Below are 15,682 nucleotides of genomic sequence, written 5' to 3' on the forward strand. Positions count from 1 at the left end.
TCGAGGGCTCCAAATAAGTTTGGGCGCCTCTCGATGCATCAAACGCGCTTTAAATTTTAAAATTAGAGTGCCAAAAGCCAAACAAAATTTTAAATTAGAGCGCCAAAGACGAAATTTTTTTCTAAGGGTGTTTAAAAAAAAATTCCCGAGGGCGCCATTGGGTGTAAGGCCGGCACTGGCTGAACCAACAAAATTAAATTTATATTTAGTATATATTCCAGCAGTATGGCTCGGTGGTTGTGTTTATGTTTAGCACCGAGAGGTTACCGGGTTCGATCCCGTGCTAATCTTTAATGCTGCTGGTCAGACTTGGATATTTGTGACTCCAAGGCGATCGTTTCCTATCAGAATTTGCTAATTTATCTGATTTCATTGTTGAAACGGTTCCTCCATCAAATTGGCAAAAACCATCCTGCCCGTTATGTCATAAATATCTGAATTCGATTTATGTTATAGAACAGGTGGTCGAGTGAAAGGTTTCGACCGTTTCCCGGCCTATGGAAATTCAGTTGAGTTTGAAAGAGGATCGTTTATTTTTGTTCAATTGGTACAATGGTTATTGTATGTACGAAGAGGTTTCTTCGGAGATGTGATCTAGTTGAACTCTAGAGGCTCACTCTGCCGGTTGAGGTTGCTGCGTTGCTTTATAAACGTTTTGGGTTGAAGTGTGTCGTGTGCACATCTTTTGTTCTTGGTACTTGCGAGCGTGGTTTTATGGGTTCATACGCCTGGACGTAGTTCGTGGTTTTTATGGGTTCAGTGAGTTCTTCCTTTGTTTCCCAGATACGTGTATAGAAACACGTGTCGACCTTTTGACGAGGCGAGCGTGTGCCATGCGTTAATGAATTTCCTGGATATGTGTCGCAGTGACCTGATGAGATCATTTCAGTTGTACTACATGCCTACAATGTACAATATGTAAAAAATTATTTATCGTCTAGGAAGGTGCATTGGGGTTTATCTCTTAGGCCTTCCTGGTATATATCTATGTAAAAATAAAATAAAACATTAAAAACGAACACCATTTCATATATTAAGAACGGTAATTGGATTATTAGTCACATTGCGATCGCCCCAAAGACATGAAATTTTTGCCATGAAAATCGCGATTTTGAAATATTTGGCACTCGAATTCTCGTTAAGGTAAAGGCGAAATTCCACCAGCGTGGTGAACTATGCGGCACAGTGCTACTCAGCGTACGGCACAAATATTTGTTTTGGTCGACTCACTCAAGCGAACAATAACAAATCGTGCGCGAACATTGTAGCAATGTTTTCGCCTTTAGTATGATAGTTATCGTTAGTATTGTAACGTAGAGATTAGGTGAGTGACGCTCGTGGACCGATGGTTTACTAGCGCAGATCACCTGATCTCTCGTTCCCGCCAAAATAGCCTCTACGAATGAATGAGCCGTATGCAACGGCCAATGGGATCATCTGATCCATCGACCAATAGTTGTGGAGCCCAAACGGGTATAAATATGGAGCGCTCTCGGCCTGGAAACCATTCCGACCTGGAGCGCCCACGAGAGCAGACCAATAAACGACTTCTACAACCCTCCTGCGTCTTTCTCTCCGATCCTTGAAGCCCCCTCTTCACGTCCACACAACAGTATAATGGACTTTTCGGCTGCCAGATGTTCCGTTATAGAAATTTTAGTGACTTTTGGGCGAGCGCTTTGTGAATAATAGACCGAACCATTAAGAACTTGCAAGTTTTACTTCTAGATAAATGAATGTTAAAGTACACTTCAGCGTGCGTTATTCAACGACAACAATCAATGTTTTTGTAAAAAACATATCGAGTGGTGGCGAAAAGGCAAATCGACGCGCCGTGAACTGTCAAAGTGTCAGGTGAAGTGTCAACGTGTATTCCTCTCTCTATGCTGAATCTCTGCTTTACTGGAATGCATTTTAGAACGATCTAATCAATCTTCACATCAAAATGATTCACAGCCTCTTCATAATCAACTCATCGGGGTAATGCACATTTTATTTCCACTGCACGACAAACAATAAAACGCATACCTTATTGTACGTATTTGTAATCGACATCCGTACGATATTTACATAAACGATTCATTGCTGTATTGCAGGGACGTCTTCTTAGAGAAACATTGGAGGAGTGTCATATCTCGGTCCGTATGCGACTATTTCTTGGAAGCTCAACGCGCCTCTCCCAATGTAAGCAGTGTTGCTCATTTGCATTGCTTTATGACTTGCATATAATATAACTGTATGATTTCATCCATAGGACGTACCGCCAGTCATAGCTGCACCGCATCATTATCTGCTGTCCATACAAAGAGGCGGAGTAAGCCTAGTGGCCGTATGCAAGCAAGAAGTTGCACCTCTATTTGTAATAGAGTTTTTGCATCGCGTCGTCGACACATTCCAGGTTCGTATTCAATCTATATATATATATATATATTTAACAACCTGTTCATATTTATCATAATATATGTGTGTGTGCTTTGTTTCAGGACTATTTTTCCGAATGCACTGAAAGTATTATTAAGGAAAATTATGTGATAGTATATGAGGTATGATTTTATACATATTCGTATTATGTATAGTTTAATGTTTAATGTAATATTTGATGTAGCTTTTAGATGAGATGCTCGATAATGGTTTTCCGTTGGCCACCGAAAGTAATATTCTCAAAGAGCTGATCAAACCTCCTAATATTTTAAGATCTATCACCAATACTCTCACCGGAAAGTCCAAGTACACAATTCGCAAATATTATTAGAATAGTTGCTTTCGTAACGGAGTAATTAACGTTTATTGCATTTCAGTGTTTCTGGAACGTTGCCTTCCGGTCAGCTATCGAACATTCCATGGCGTCGAACCGGAGTCAAGTATACAAGCAATGAAGCGTATTTTGATGTCGTCGAGGAGGTTGACGCTATTATTGATAAAAGTGGAGCCACCGTTTTTGCAGAAATACAAGGATATGTTAGGATCTTATACTTTTTATTTGAATATATCAATGACGGGACTCCATAGATATAGAATAACCTAGATAAGCCATTACGTACACTTTTGGTCGGAGATGTCGTCGTCACCAACTGAGAGGTTTAGGTCGGTGTAACTAGCGGGGAAGTGGTGAAAAAAAAAGGTCGACGCAGCGGTCGTAAGTGGTCAGCAAACAGTTTATGTACATATGTACATGCACTGAAGTTTTATATTATTTATAACTTTATTTTATTGGACACTCCGCGTGACAGTAAACATACAGACATATTAAAAAAAATATATTTAGCTATACACACTATATTAACCCTTTCAGGAGTACGACCATACGGGTACGGGCAAAGTAAAATGGCCCCGCCAGATTATGACCGTACCCGTACGGTTTGACACGTTCAATCACTCAAAATACTCTACCTCTCTCATTGTTCGACATATTTGCATCTCGTTTTTTTTCAAGTGTTGCTGAGGTTTCTCTTTCACTCTTGTGTATATATATTTTTGTATTCGAATAAAGAAACCAAATTGAACGAGGCGTGAAAGCCAGTTAAATTTTTATGACAACATGATGACAATTTTTTTTCTAAAGTAATATTTTCCACATGTAACAACTATAAAATATGTTCCGAACGAATAAAATTGAAACGTCTGACTAAATTTAGTTCATTTGACCCTCATAAAAATAATTTAGCGTAAAATTATAGATTTATTTTCGAGAGAATTTGGTCCGGGATGCAAGGCAAAGCCACCGCCGGGCAATAAATCAATCATATAATCGAGCGAAATATGTCAACTTTAAAAATTTCCCACAAAATAAGAGTGTTCGCTAGGATTTTTCAAGTCAGTTGATTCCGAAAAAAAAACTCACTCCTGTTTCTGGTGTTCAAATTAACTCACTACTCAAAAGGTTAAACTACAAATATATGTTACTATAATAAAACCATCATTAACTATTACAATATTTAAACATTAGTAACTTCCACAAGGATCAATTTTAATGTTGACACTTTAATATTTAGTTCATTGTTTGTAGTTTTAAACGTAATGTCGATTTCTGAATTTCCTTCAGTGCCAACAAGATATACGCGTGCGTTTAGAGACATCTGTGGCAGAGTTTGTCGACCGCTGTTCAATCACTGCATACAACACTACATACATCGCGCCGATATTTCATTATATGTTAAAATACTACTATAATTGAAGACATTATATATTAATTCTTACTTATGATATGTGATGCCATCCGCCTTTTTATGTTTTCTTGAGTAATTGTAACACAATTTCACTGAATACGTTGGCATTTTCGAAAAATATCAATCGACCTTCCGACTTAGAAGCTAACTAGCTACTGAGAGAGAGAGAGTGTGCATGCTCTGTACTTTTTTTTGTGTGTGCATGCACCAACAGGGTGATCGGCTTAGAGCGTCAGGGCGTATCTATGTATTCTATATCTATGCGGGACTCACTTTAATGTATAAATATAATAATTAATTGTAAATGTGTCGTGCAGATTGACTGTTGCATCAAACTGAGCGGCATGCCAGATCTGACGTTATCATTCATGAATCCGAGACTGTTCGACGATGTCTCGTTTCATCCGTGCGTCAGATTCAAAAGATGGAAGGTATCAGCGCCGTCTCTAATGCCGTTATGATTATAACAAATGATTCAAACAAAAATTGATTGCACGTTAACATGTTTCAGTCGGAGAGAATTCTATCGTTCATTCCACCAGACGGAAACTTCAGACTGCTTTCGTATCACATTGCATCGCAGAGTGTTGTCGCTATACCGATTTATGTACGTCATAGTTTGATTCTGAGAGCGGCCGGAGATCAGGGAAAGTTAGATATCACTGTAGGCCCCAAACAGACTCTGGGCCGGACTTTAGAAGGTACGTTTAGATTTACAGTTTTGGCGAAAATGTGGTATCACAACAAATTGACGATTTGTCTGAGCAATGAAGAAAATTACCGAAGCAAAGACTAATCATTCTTTAATAAGTTTGACCTATAGAATTCGAATATAATTTTTATTGATGCCTTCTTGTTTATGAGATATAGTAATGTTTAAAAAATGCGCAATTTTAGACGTCTTTAACTCAAAATCTAGTATTGCTGTACCAAAAGTGAGGATTGGAATTAATAGTCTGTTAATAGATGTTTTTTGTAATGATTGTAATTTTGTATTGCCTTAAAATACCCATAATTAATTATCTAGCGAATTCAAAAATATACTTTTTTTATCATGCATTTATTGGGCCAGTTTTATATTGCACTACGATAACACTATAGCGGCCACTGACTCATATTTGTATCATGTTGGTTGCACAACGCTTAGTGGCCGCTGATACATATATGATTCACGACTGCGCGAATATATTTTTCAGTCTGCTGATATAATTTTGTATCACGTTTTCGTTTATGACGAAAACGTGATACAAAATTATATCATCGGCCACAAACGATTGACGCCAACGTGATACAAAAATATATCAGCGGACTGAAACAGTTCGCCATCGTGTTAACAAGGATTGATTTTCAATCACAATATTTTTATATTTCATCTTAACGTACCAATTCGAGCGGCAAATTACAGCAATACCTTAAAATCTGTAAAATTGCCCATTATATCTCATGTCAACGCTCATATCTTATGAATGAGAGGATACCAACAAAAATTATTGTCATATTCGAATTCAGTGGGACAAACTTAGTAAAGTTTGATAGCTCACCGCTCCGGTAAGTAAAAAACGTGATATTTTATTGCTCAGTGTAATCTTAGATAGGGACCTTCAAAATGCCTCGGAAATCAAAAGGATTAAACTCAGAGCGCAGACACACATAGTGATACACGGCACTTGTTATTTTTAGATAGTTTTGCCTTACATTACATGTAAAAAAAATGCTAGCACACCTGATCTATGCTATGGCGATCCAGGTCAAAACTCACCTCTAGGAGTGTTATTGGTGCTATTTCATTCTTGTATTAACATAGGTTTGACAGTGATCGATCTAAGCCCGCTTTAAAGGTCAAGGAATTTGACCCTTAAAGCCCTCAACACGAGGCCACCATCCCCCCAACGAATACAGTCTAAGAGACCCTTTCGTCGGAGAACGAGACGGTTGTTCATGAATATCGCACAAGAACAACCGCACATCACTGTTCTAATAAAAAAATCACACTGTACATAACCGAGTACAAAATAAACAACAACGCATGAACACATAAAGCGCGCATGCGTTAGGAAATAATACCTGAAATGTGCCGTGCGAATGCACGCACACCTCAAGTAAACATGACAGTGATTCCCATATTTGAAGAAATGTAAGAGAAACTTGTCGAAATAACAATATCGTACGAATTAATAATGACATGAGGATACGGTCATCACAGCCGCAGTCTATTTAGGTATGCCGTGCCCGACGATTTAATATTCACCACATTTTATATGATTGCAGGCGTTTCATTAGAGGTGTGTATGCCAAAGTGTGTTCTGAACTGCTCGTTGATAGCTAACCAAGGAAAATATACTTTCGACCCGGTAACGAAAGTGCTTCAATGGGAAATCGGAAGGATAGATGTAACAAAACTACCAAATATACGTGGATCGGTAAGAATTTGTCGAAATGTGTACATTTCATTTGCTGTTTTCGTTTTAATTTTATCGTATGTGTATAACTTTGAAGGTGTCTGTGGTGTCCGGTGCCGATACTTCCGGAGCAAATCCAACTATCAACGTCCATTTTAATATTTTGCAATTAGCCGTGAGCGGGCTGCGGGTGAACAGGCTCGACATGTACGGCGAAAAGTATAAGCCTTTCAAAGGCGTCAAGTATGTAACTAAAGCGGGAAAGTTTCATATTAGAATGTGAACAAATTGAATACTGGAAATATATATATTGTAATTTATGTGAAAATCTGTGTGTTATGTTAATGATGACAACTGCATATTATATAAAAAAATATACTGATACATTATTTTATATTGTGTTGGATTTATTCTTCGTCGCTTTGTGGTTCCGCTTCATCGCCGGCCAATGTGGTGTAGTTTGACTTCAGAGTGGTCATCGAAAAACAACTGTAAATAAAACATTTGAGAATAGATTGTTGATGGTAAATGTTAAGTAAAATCATACACACCTGTTGTGTCGGAGAATTTGCTGTGGATTGTCGAAGTATTCCAAGCCCGATTTCTTTTGCATTCTAATACTTAGGGGTAGACGTGTTGAGAATATGATGTCGGTGTGCTGCTGTAGATCGAGAGCCGTAAAAGGAGCACCTTGAGATACTGGTAAACGCATCTATAAGAATTAATATTGATGTAAATATATTCATGAACCTATCAGTGTGTTTAAATGTGGTAAAGGAAAACACCTTTTCCTGTTTGGAGTTGTGAATTATCAATTTTGAACTCAAATTGTGTTTTTGTCCTATCTCGTTGAGAAAATCCTTCTCTAGAATCCCGCTTAAACCTTAAATTAAATTAAATGATAATTACAGATACAAATCAAATGAACAAACCGATGTATATATATGTATATATGTGGGAATTGTGTGAGTGTAAGAAACAAATCAAAATTAAATATAATTCAGTTAACCCTTTGAGTGCTGACGTCTTTTCTGTTGAAAGCCCGCCACACTGAAAATTTTGCCAACAAATAATAATATTAAGATATATAAATTATTATTTTGAATAAAAATACCAATAATTTTATTTTACTACCGCCATCTATGTTTTTTTAATACCGCCATCTATGTATACAACTAAAGACTACATAGACGTCACCCAGATTTCAAAATTGCAAACTTCAAACGATATTTTGTCTCTACCGTAATGGCGGAGCATCCATTTACTTATATTGATGACCAAAATGAGCAATATGGCAATCCCTAGATAATTACCGTCGAGGATTTCGAGTTTTGTAAAGGTGTGTTTAGACTCTCTAATATATCTTGCAACAATATAAAATAAACAAAACAAGTCTATTAATGATTGTATTTTTCCAAAACTAGTTCCATCTTCTTCATTGTTAAAATGTAATGCTCACAATCTAAATGCCAAGCTACAATCTAAAATACTCAGTAGTTAGGGATTTCTTTTGGGAAATTCTGCTATGGTTATAAATTCGGAAGTTCCGGTGTAAACCAGTCTTTATAAACGTTGACAAATGAATGACACGGATTACACGACCCGTGTTCAATGCATTTTTTTTTCAATGCTACCTGAAAAGGCTTAGCGGGTAGTATTCTTGTTTACTTTGTATATGCTAGTATGTCGAAATATGATTTTTCTAAGTAGAATTTTAATTTTATTCTCATATAAAGACAATTTAATATATGTATTATCCTTATTAATTCAATTCAAATTCGTGTAAATACGAGTAAATAATAGTAGCGAGTTTTTAGCTCGCAATTTTACCGATTTAAAATTCAGCACACTTCCAATTAACCCTTTTAAACGAAAACAAAAAATAGTGCAGCCAGAACACTATCTCAATAAACATGTTTCAATAGAAAATACTCGATATAAAATAGTATTAACAGTGGAAAAAAATCCCAAGTGAAAATACACACTTTTGACTTTTGATTTGAACTGGACGACTACTTAGAGAGATTTGAAAGCTGAAAAGTACTACAAATGAAAGATAAAATACCCGACTATAGATTCCAATATTCATTTTGAACAGGAAATTGACAGATTTTGAGACATCGACCGAACAACACCAAGATATAGAAAAATCGCACGATTTAAAAAACACATATATCTCCGAATATCGAGCCAATCAACATTTTGTATTACCAGATTCGTGTTTACTGGGCATAGATCTAAAAGAAAAATCATATTTCGTGTCGAACAGTTTTATTGGCGTTTTTCAGGCTCATGGACTTGTTGGCAAAACGCCGATCGGCGTTGATCAGCACTCAAAGGGTTAAAGTTCATATTTTACATTTGTTTATAAGAACTATACCATTTCTTGCTAACAACTCTTCCAACGGTGTCACGTCGAATTTAATGTCAAATTCAACCGCATTTTCTTCTTTGACACTTTCTTCCACTTCATCGGTGATTTCATCCTTAACTAACACAATATAATGAATATGAATATGAACAACTCAAACATTAAATTGAACAGATCGAATCAAAAGTACCGTCATCTAATTGCTGATCATTCCAAAGCGACGGTCTCCGCGGACAGTGATTTCTTTCAGGTGGCGGCAGTAATGCATATTCAACATCGTCGTTATCAGCTTCCCTTTTTATTATATCTACAGCACTCTTCAGAATCGATTCATTGCTCATGGGAAGAATCGCCATGTGATTGCAACACGTTACGACGATTTCAGGTCGGCTCCACTTAACGTATTCTCTAAATGTATATATTGTTTTAGAAATAACGATTTCATTCTTAAATATTTATATATGTGTATAATTACTTATATTCAGGCGGTTCTTGAGTCGAATTTTCGAATTCAAGTTTTTGGCTTGCGCGTGCCGGACCACAGTATATAGATTCAAATCCGAATTGTATAGGTTTGCCAAGGATGCCAAATGATGGAAATTGTATATTGATAGATTGAATGCAAACTTGATTGAAAATATTCCACAACTTAAGAACCTTTTATATAAATGTAAATAAAAATTAAAATAAATCTCTCCAAGACAATGCTGAAAGTATTGTATTATAGTGAAATGTCTAGATTTGAAGGATCTATTTATCAGCCAGCAATATGTCTCGTTGGTTGCGTTTATGTTTAGCACTGAGAGGTTACCGGGTTCGATCCCGTGCTAATCTTTAATACTGCTGGTCAGACTTGGATATTTGTGACTCCAAGTCGATCGTTTCTTATTAGAGTTTGCCGATTTATCTGATTTCATTGTTGAAACGGTTCCTCCATCAAATTGGCAAAAATCATACGATCCGCTGTCACAAATATCTGAATTTGATTTATGTACAACAGCGTTTCCCAACCTGTGGTACGCGTACCACTTGGTGGTACGCCGTTGATGGTTGGTGGTACGCGAAAAAAAATCAGTAATGGCGGACATGCAGGAATGAATGATTTACATACAATCATAAAAATAGAAATATTTTTTATGTCTAATATACATATAATTTCGAAAGAGGATGAAATCCTCTTTAACGCAGTGCTTCCCCAAACCTTTTAGAAGCAAACAATTTGATTTGAAACCCCTTTGATAATGAACATTTTCGGACAGCTACCAAGGAAAAGGAGAACTTGATTGAACTTTCAAATTATAGCATTTAAAAACTGAATTCGAAATAAATAAGTTTATGAATGTTTGGCTAGGTATTAGTGAAGAATATGAACAGCTTTATGACATAGCGCTTAAATTTCTGTCGCCGTTTACTAGCACTGAACTGGTTGAGAGAGCTTTCTCTTCATATATTTTAATAAGACAAATATAGAAATTGATTGAATCCAGCTCCAGACTTAAGGGTAAATCTCACATCATTTGAACCAAATTTAAAAAAACTAAGTACAAAGATCTCATTAAATTTATTTTGTAAGGAGATTTAATGAAAAGAAAACATATTATATGTATTTTGTAATTTTGTGTTTTTGTTAAAACCATCAATAATATTTTTACTATCAATAATAGAAGTATTACAAGATAGTAGATAAATATATTAAACTTTGAGCATATTATAATTGTGACTCCGCAAATAACTTTTTTTCCACAAAATTTCTTACCAAAACAGATCTACATGTTGCGTGTATCCTGTCTTCACATTCCTTACCATGCAAATACTATATATATAAATTACACTTGCAAAAACAAATTTCATGAAATACAATAATTTTTATATGGTGGTACAATTTGTTCAATTGTTCACCGATAACAGACGGTCTGTGAAAGAGATAGCTGCATACGTAATGGCATAGTAAACGAGATCTTGGTGAACAGACGGGGTGAGAAAGAGATGGCCGTATACGTAATGCCTGGAGCGCATCCTCGGTTTACGGAAAATCTGTGAACGAGTTGTCAGGTAACCGTATATATGAGAATGTTAGTAAATTACGAAATTCATACGAAGAAATAAAATCAGGAGCGAACAAACTGGCCAGGAAGTGGGGAGAAATTTTTGCATCAGGGCCAAAATTTCTAGCTACGCCACTGATTGAGGTCTACCTGTTAGGCCTTCCCGGTATATGTCTATGTAAAATAAAAAATAAAATTTCTTACTCCATTTTTATTAAAACTCATGATTGCATGAAGGTGTGCCAGGAAAATAACGTCTATAATTTTAGCACTTTGTATTGGAAAAATTGCCGAGGGGCGAATAGTTATCACAGGTTCCCACAGTCGTAGACGTCTGTCTGTGCCTCCAGTGACCAAAAGATTCAGAAATTCCGAATAATGAAAGCATGAAACACCCTGAAACAAAACAATATCCATCACATTTACCATAGAAGTGGATAAAAAATCATTGAAAACATAACTTAAATAATTCACCCTTTGAATTTTGAACGTATATGAATCCATGATGCCTTTGTTGTGACGAATAACAATAGAGGCATCACAATCACTCGAACACGATATGATACAATTGTTTCTGGCAACGTGTACGATTTTTTTAACAGCCCGAGAGTGAACCCTCCTCTTGAATTTGATTTTACAATACGCTTCGTTGACCGAACCCTGCAGCTCCTGTAAAACGATCATATCTTCAAAGCTTAACCCAAAAACTTGTCATACTTGAACGCAATAACTCACAATCCAAAAGTAGCTCGTCAATTTGTCTGGATTTTTCTTATAAAACATTCCAACTTTGGGCTGTTTAAAGACAATTGTAGTTAAGCCGCCGAGATCGTCTCCCATGACAAGGTGTGACTTTGAGAGTTCTGCATATGGTGGATTGTACGATAGGCACTGAAATTTTATCACAATGCATCAATACTTTAATTTATAGTTAATAAATCTTACATAAAAAATATGCGAAAATAACCAACCATTGGTATATTAGTGATTCCCGTTATTAAAAACGTCGGAACGTGACACAAAGTTGATGCATCATAAATCATCATACTCTTATCAGAAGCTGTTATTACTAGAGCTTTAATGTCCTGTTTATAATACACGTCTATATATTATTGTATATAATACATTCAAAGATGAATAAATTGAAAATTAACCGACGGAAAGGTAAACGGAAGCTGTTATCCAAATATCTCTTATTCTTTTGGTGACTCCAGTTCTTATAAAAAATACATCATACTCTTGAAGCAAGTTAAGCTTTCCATCGTAAGTACCCACTTTTCCATGTTTTGAAATTATAATGTAGCAAAAGGTCGATTCATCTTCCACAGCCAGAATTGCACTAATTGATTCTTTCTATAATTGTATTTAAAATTATTTTATCTTCAATTTATACCAGGAAGGCCTAACAGGTAGCCCCAATGCGTCTTCCTGGCCAGAAACATTGTACATTTGATACAAATATCATTAGTATTGTTACGTACGCCGCGGATTGAGCGAATTGCACTTAGACCAACGGATATCTGTTATCGGATTAACTAAATGCATGCACTTACTTCCAAAGATTATATCTGGACTCTAAGTGCATTTAGGCTAAACAATGACCGTTATTAGTTAGTTCTCAGAATCGGTACGGGGAGACCCAATGTCGTGGAAACACATATCCGAATACGTGACTATACAACAGGTAAACAGATTAGGCGTCCTGAGAGATCTACCCTTTATAAGGCGGTACGTAGGCGATATCATGTAATTCTGGACTTAGCAGTGACACTGCGTGTATCTCCTTAATCATCAATAAATGCTGTGAAACGACTGTTGGCCTTTTACTTGGATCCTCCACCCACCCCTACGCAACAGTATTGTTGCGTAGGGGTGGGTGGAGGATCCAAGTAAAAGGCCAAAGTCGTTTCACAGCATTTATTGGTGATTAAAAGGAGATACACACACTGGCAGTGCTCCGTCCAGAATGTCTTGATATCGCCTAAGTACCGTCTTATAACGGATAGGTCGCTCAGGGCATCTTCGACGTCCGGTTACTTCCCTATTGTTTAGGCATGTACCCGGATATGTATTCCCACGACACCCAGTCCCACGCTATCGGTCACTTCTGAGAAGAGACCAATTCGGTGGCCATTGTTTAGCCTACTTGCACTTAGTCTGGAGATAATCCTTGAAACCAATATTATAACGGTCACACAGTCTCTGGGATGCTACTCGGCCTAATCCGATTGCACTTACTCGGCGGTGTACGTAACAGTATTATGCAAAGTACATAAATACATATCAATTAACATCCACAAAGACATTTATGGTCAAATTTGTAAATTTGCAGCATTTTATACAATTCAGCGAAATTCGAGATTGCTGAAAACTCGAGATTTTGCGAGAAAATGGGTAAGATTGCCAATTTGTTGGAACTGTTTCGATGAAAATCAGATAAATTGGCAAACTCTAGTAGGAAACGATCGACCTGGCGTCACATATCCAAGGTCTGGCCAACAGAAACCAGTGGGATTTTAGCCCGTGACCACTCTGTTCAGAGCATTATATGTTAACCACTACTCTATTCTGTTGGTTGAGTGAATATTGAGTGCCACAATTTTAAGTAATGAAATATGCATACATAACCAGTACTGACCTATGGAAATTAATTTTGGATCAAGACAAAATGTCAGAATGGAAATGAAGGAAAAAGTTACCAAGTAGGAAAACATGGAAGGAAACATTAACATTTTATATATCTTGAGAAATTCAATTAAATTGCTGAGGCATGTTCTCAAAAGGAGAGACCCAAAAGATTTTGGAGATGAGCTCAATATGTAAAAGACTAGAAGTGGAAGCGCATTCTATTATATAAGCAGTAGACGACTTGTTCTTCTGAGGTGTCCTGATGCAAACTCTTGAGACTTTGACACAATTATAGATAAGAGGAAAAGGAGATTAAATTAGCCAGCAGCATGGCTCGGTGGTTAGGTTTTTGCCTAGCACCGAAAGGCGCCGGGTTCGATCCCATGAGTTGACCTCGATTGAAAATAATTTATTCCGAGTATATCTATAATGCTGCTGGTCAGACTTGTAAATTTTTGTGACTCCAGGTTGATTGTTTCCTACCAGAGTTTGCTAATTTTACTGATTTCATTGTTGAAGCAGTTCCTGCATTAAATTGGCTAAAAGCATCCTACCTACTATGTATGTTACCACTATTTGAGTATGATTAATGTACAAAAAAAATTATGCACAGGTTTAAAATTCTTAGATGTCTCGTAATTCAGCGACTTGTGTAATAAAAATGCTGCATTTTTTGTAATTGGTCAGGAAGGCACATTGGGGTTTACCTGTTAGGCCATCCTAGTATATTCGTACACATATAATAAAATAAATCTGAATTAACATAAAAGCCAAACGTGAAAAGTTCTTCCACAAACATTAGTTGAAATGATATATTCAAAACTACAGGCAACTAAAATGATAGCAGGTAAGAAGACTTTGTACAGACAAACTTTTCAAAATTCATACAATTAAAACATAAGTAATAGACAGAGACGAGTCATACCTTGCAATGTTCAAGATCTTTGATAAATATATCAGATTTTTTAATAGTAAAATACTGTCCGGTAGTTGTTTTGTTGTAATCAATCACATACTCTAACAATTGATCCCATTCAACGTATCCAGTATCTTCAAAGTCTAGTATTTTGAATAGTTTCAAAGCGTCCAAATTGTAATGCAAATTACCTGTACATACAAAGGAACAGTTACAATACGACAAACAAAAAACATGATAGTACGTGTTTGTTAAGTAGAATTACCGAATATTGTGTTAACGGCGTTCACAAAATAGCCCTCATTGATGTTGAACTTTGCGCCGTTGATTTGATGATCTGATTTGAATTTTGTAAAATGTAAACGAAGACGAAGCATCGCAGCAGAGTCCAATTTGGATAGCAGTTTACTACATATACCCACAGCATCGTTATCATTGTCATTGCTGTATATTTGTTATGTATAAAGTGAATTTGAACGAATATTACATACCTGAATACTTCTAATATACAAAATATGTAAATATTAAAAAATACCTCAAATAGGACGGACTTGGGGATATATCAGAGTCGTTGAAAATATTATTAGAAAACATGTTTGTCTACAAACTACAAATGAATGTGAAAATCATCAATGTCAAACTTTTCCATGGTTACAGTTTAATCAATAAAATTGGAAGTATGTACATATGTATAAATGATAATAGATTTCAGTTTATTCAGCAATCGTTCTTATCTATGTATATGTATATTTAAATGACCAAACCGAGCAAAATGGCAAAGTTTGAAAACGATCGGAAGAACCCAAATTTCGTCAGACGAAAAAATCGAAAGTGAAGTAAGAAGAGGCTAGTAATAAAAACAGAAAGAGTTCAAAAACCTTTTTTAAGAATAACATGATTTAGACATGACATTTTATTATAGCAAAATATTAGCCAGCGTTGCTGAGCATTTCCCAACTTTATATGGCGTTACTCAGGCAGAACCTTTAAAGGTCTGTTCATACCTATCCAGCACGACCCGTATCCTGCAAGTGTCATGCAAGTGCGGATAGTATTCTTTGGTACATTATATGGACGTATTCATACTCCATTCGCGCATGCACATTTACGTATTCATGCGCGTCCATATAGAATGTACCGAAGAATACTATCCGCAC

The 15,682-nt window shown here is 36.3% G+C and overlaps 2 protein-coding genes across 2 annotated transcripts; one reads left to right on the forward strand and one right to left on the reverse strand.

The window, feature by feature from the left end:
• Positions 1-1,798: 1,798 nt before the first annotated feature.
• Positions 1,799-7,316, forward strand: cm (AP-3 complex subunit carmine). The gene is made up of 10 exons (XM_077430574.1): positions 1,799-1,980; positions 2,097-2,184; positions 2,255-2,398; positions 2,484-2,543; positions 2,606-2,727; positions 2,799-2,958; positions 4,484-4,597; positions 4,678-4,867; positions 6,435-6,586; positions 6,663-7,316. Exons 1-10 carry the CDS (start codon positions 1,946-1,948, stop codon positions 6,846-6,848), a joined length of 1,251 nt encoding a protein of 416 aa, XP_077286700.1. The 5' UTR covers positions 1,799-1,945; the 3' UTR covers positions 6,849-7,316.
• Positions 6,860-11,732, reverse strand: LOC143911608 (uncharacterized). Its single transcript, XM_077430573.1, has 8 exons — positions 11,456-11,732; positions 11,186-11,377; positions 9,412-9,593; positions 9,127-9,344; positions 8,946-9,056; positions 7,351-7,448; positions 7,117-7,277; positions 6,860-7,054 (listed from the first exon to the last, which is right to left on the reverse strand). The coding sequence occupies exons 1-8, from the start codon at positions 11,663-11,665 to the stop codon at positions 6,973-6,975; spliced, it is 1,254 nt and encodes a 417-aa protein (XP_077286699.1). The 5' UTR covers positions 11,666-11,732; the 3' UTR covers positions 6,860-6,972.
• Between the last annotated feature and the right edge of the window lie 3,950 nt (positions 11,733-15,682).

This window comes from Arctopsyche grandis, chromosome 5 (assembly GCF_051622035.1).
Source record: "Arctopsyche grandis isolate Sample6627 chromosome 5, ASM5162203v2, whole genome shotgun sequence".
NCBI classification, from domain to species: Eukaryota; Metazoa; Arthropoda; class Insecta; order Trichoptera; family Hydropsychidae; genus Arctopsyche; species Arctopsyche grandis.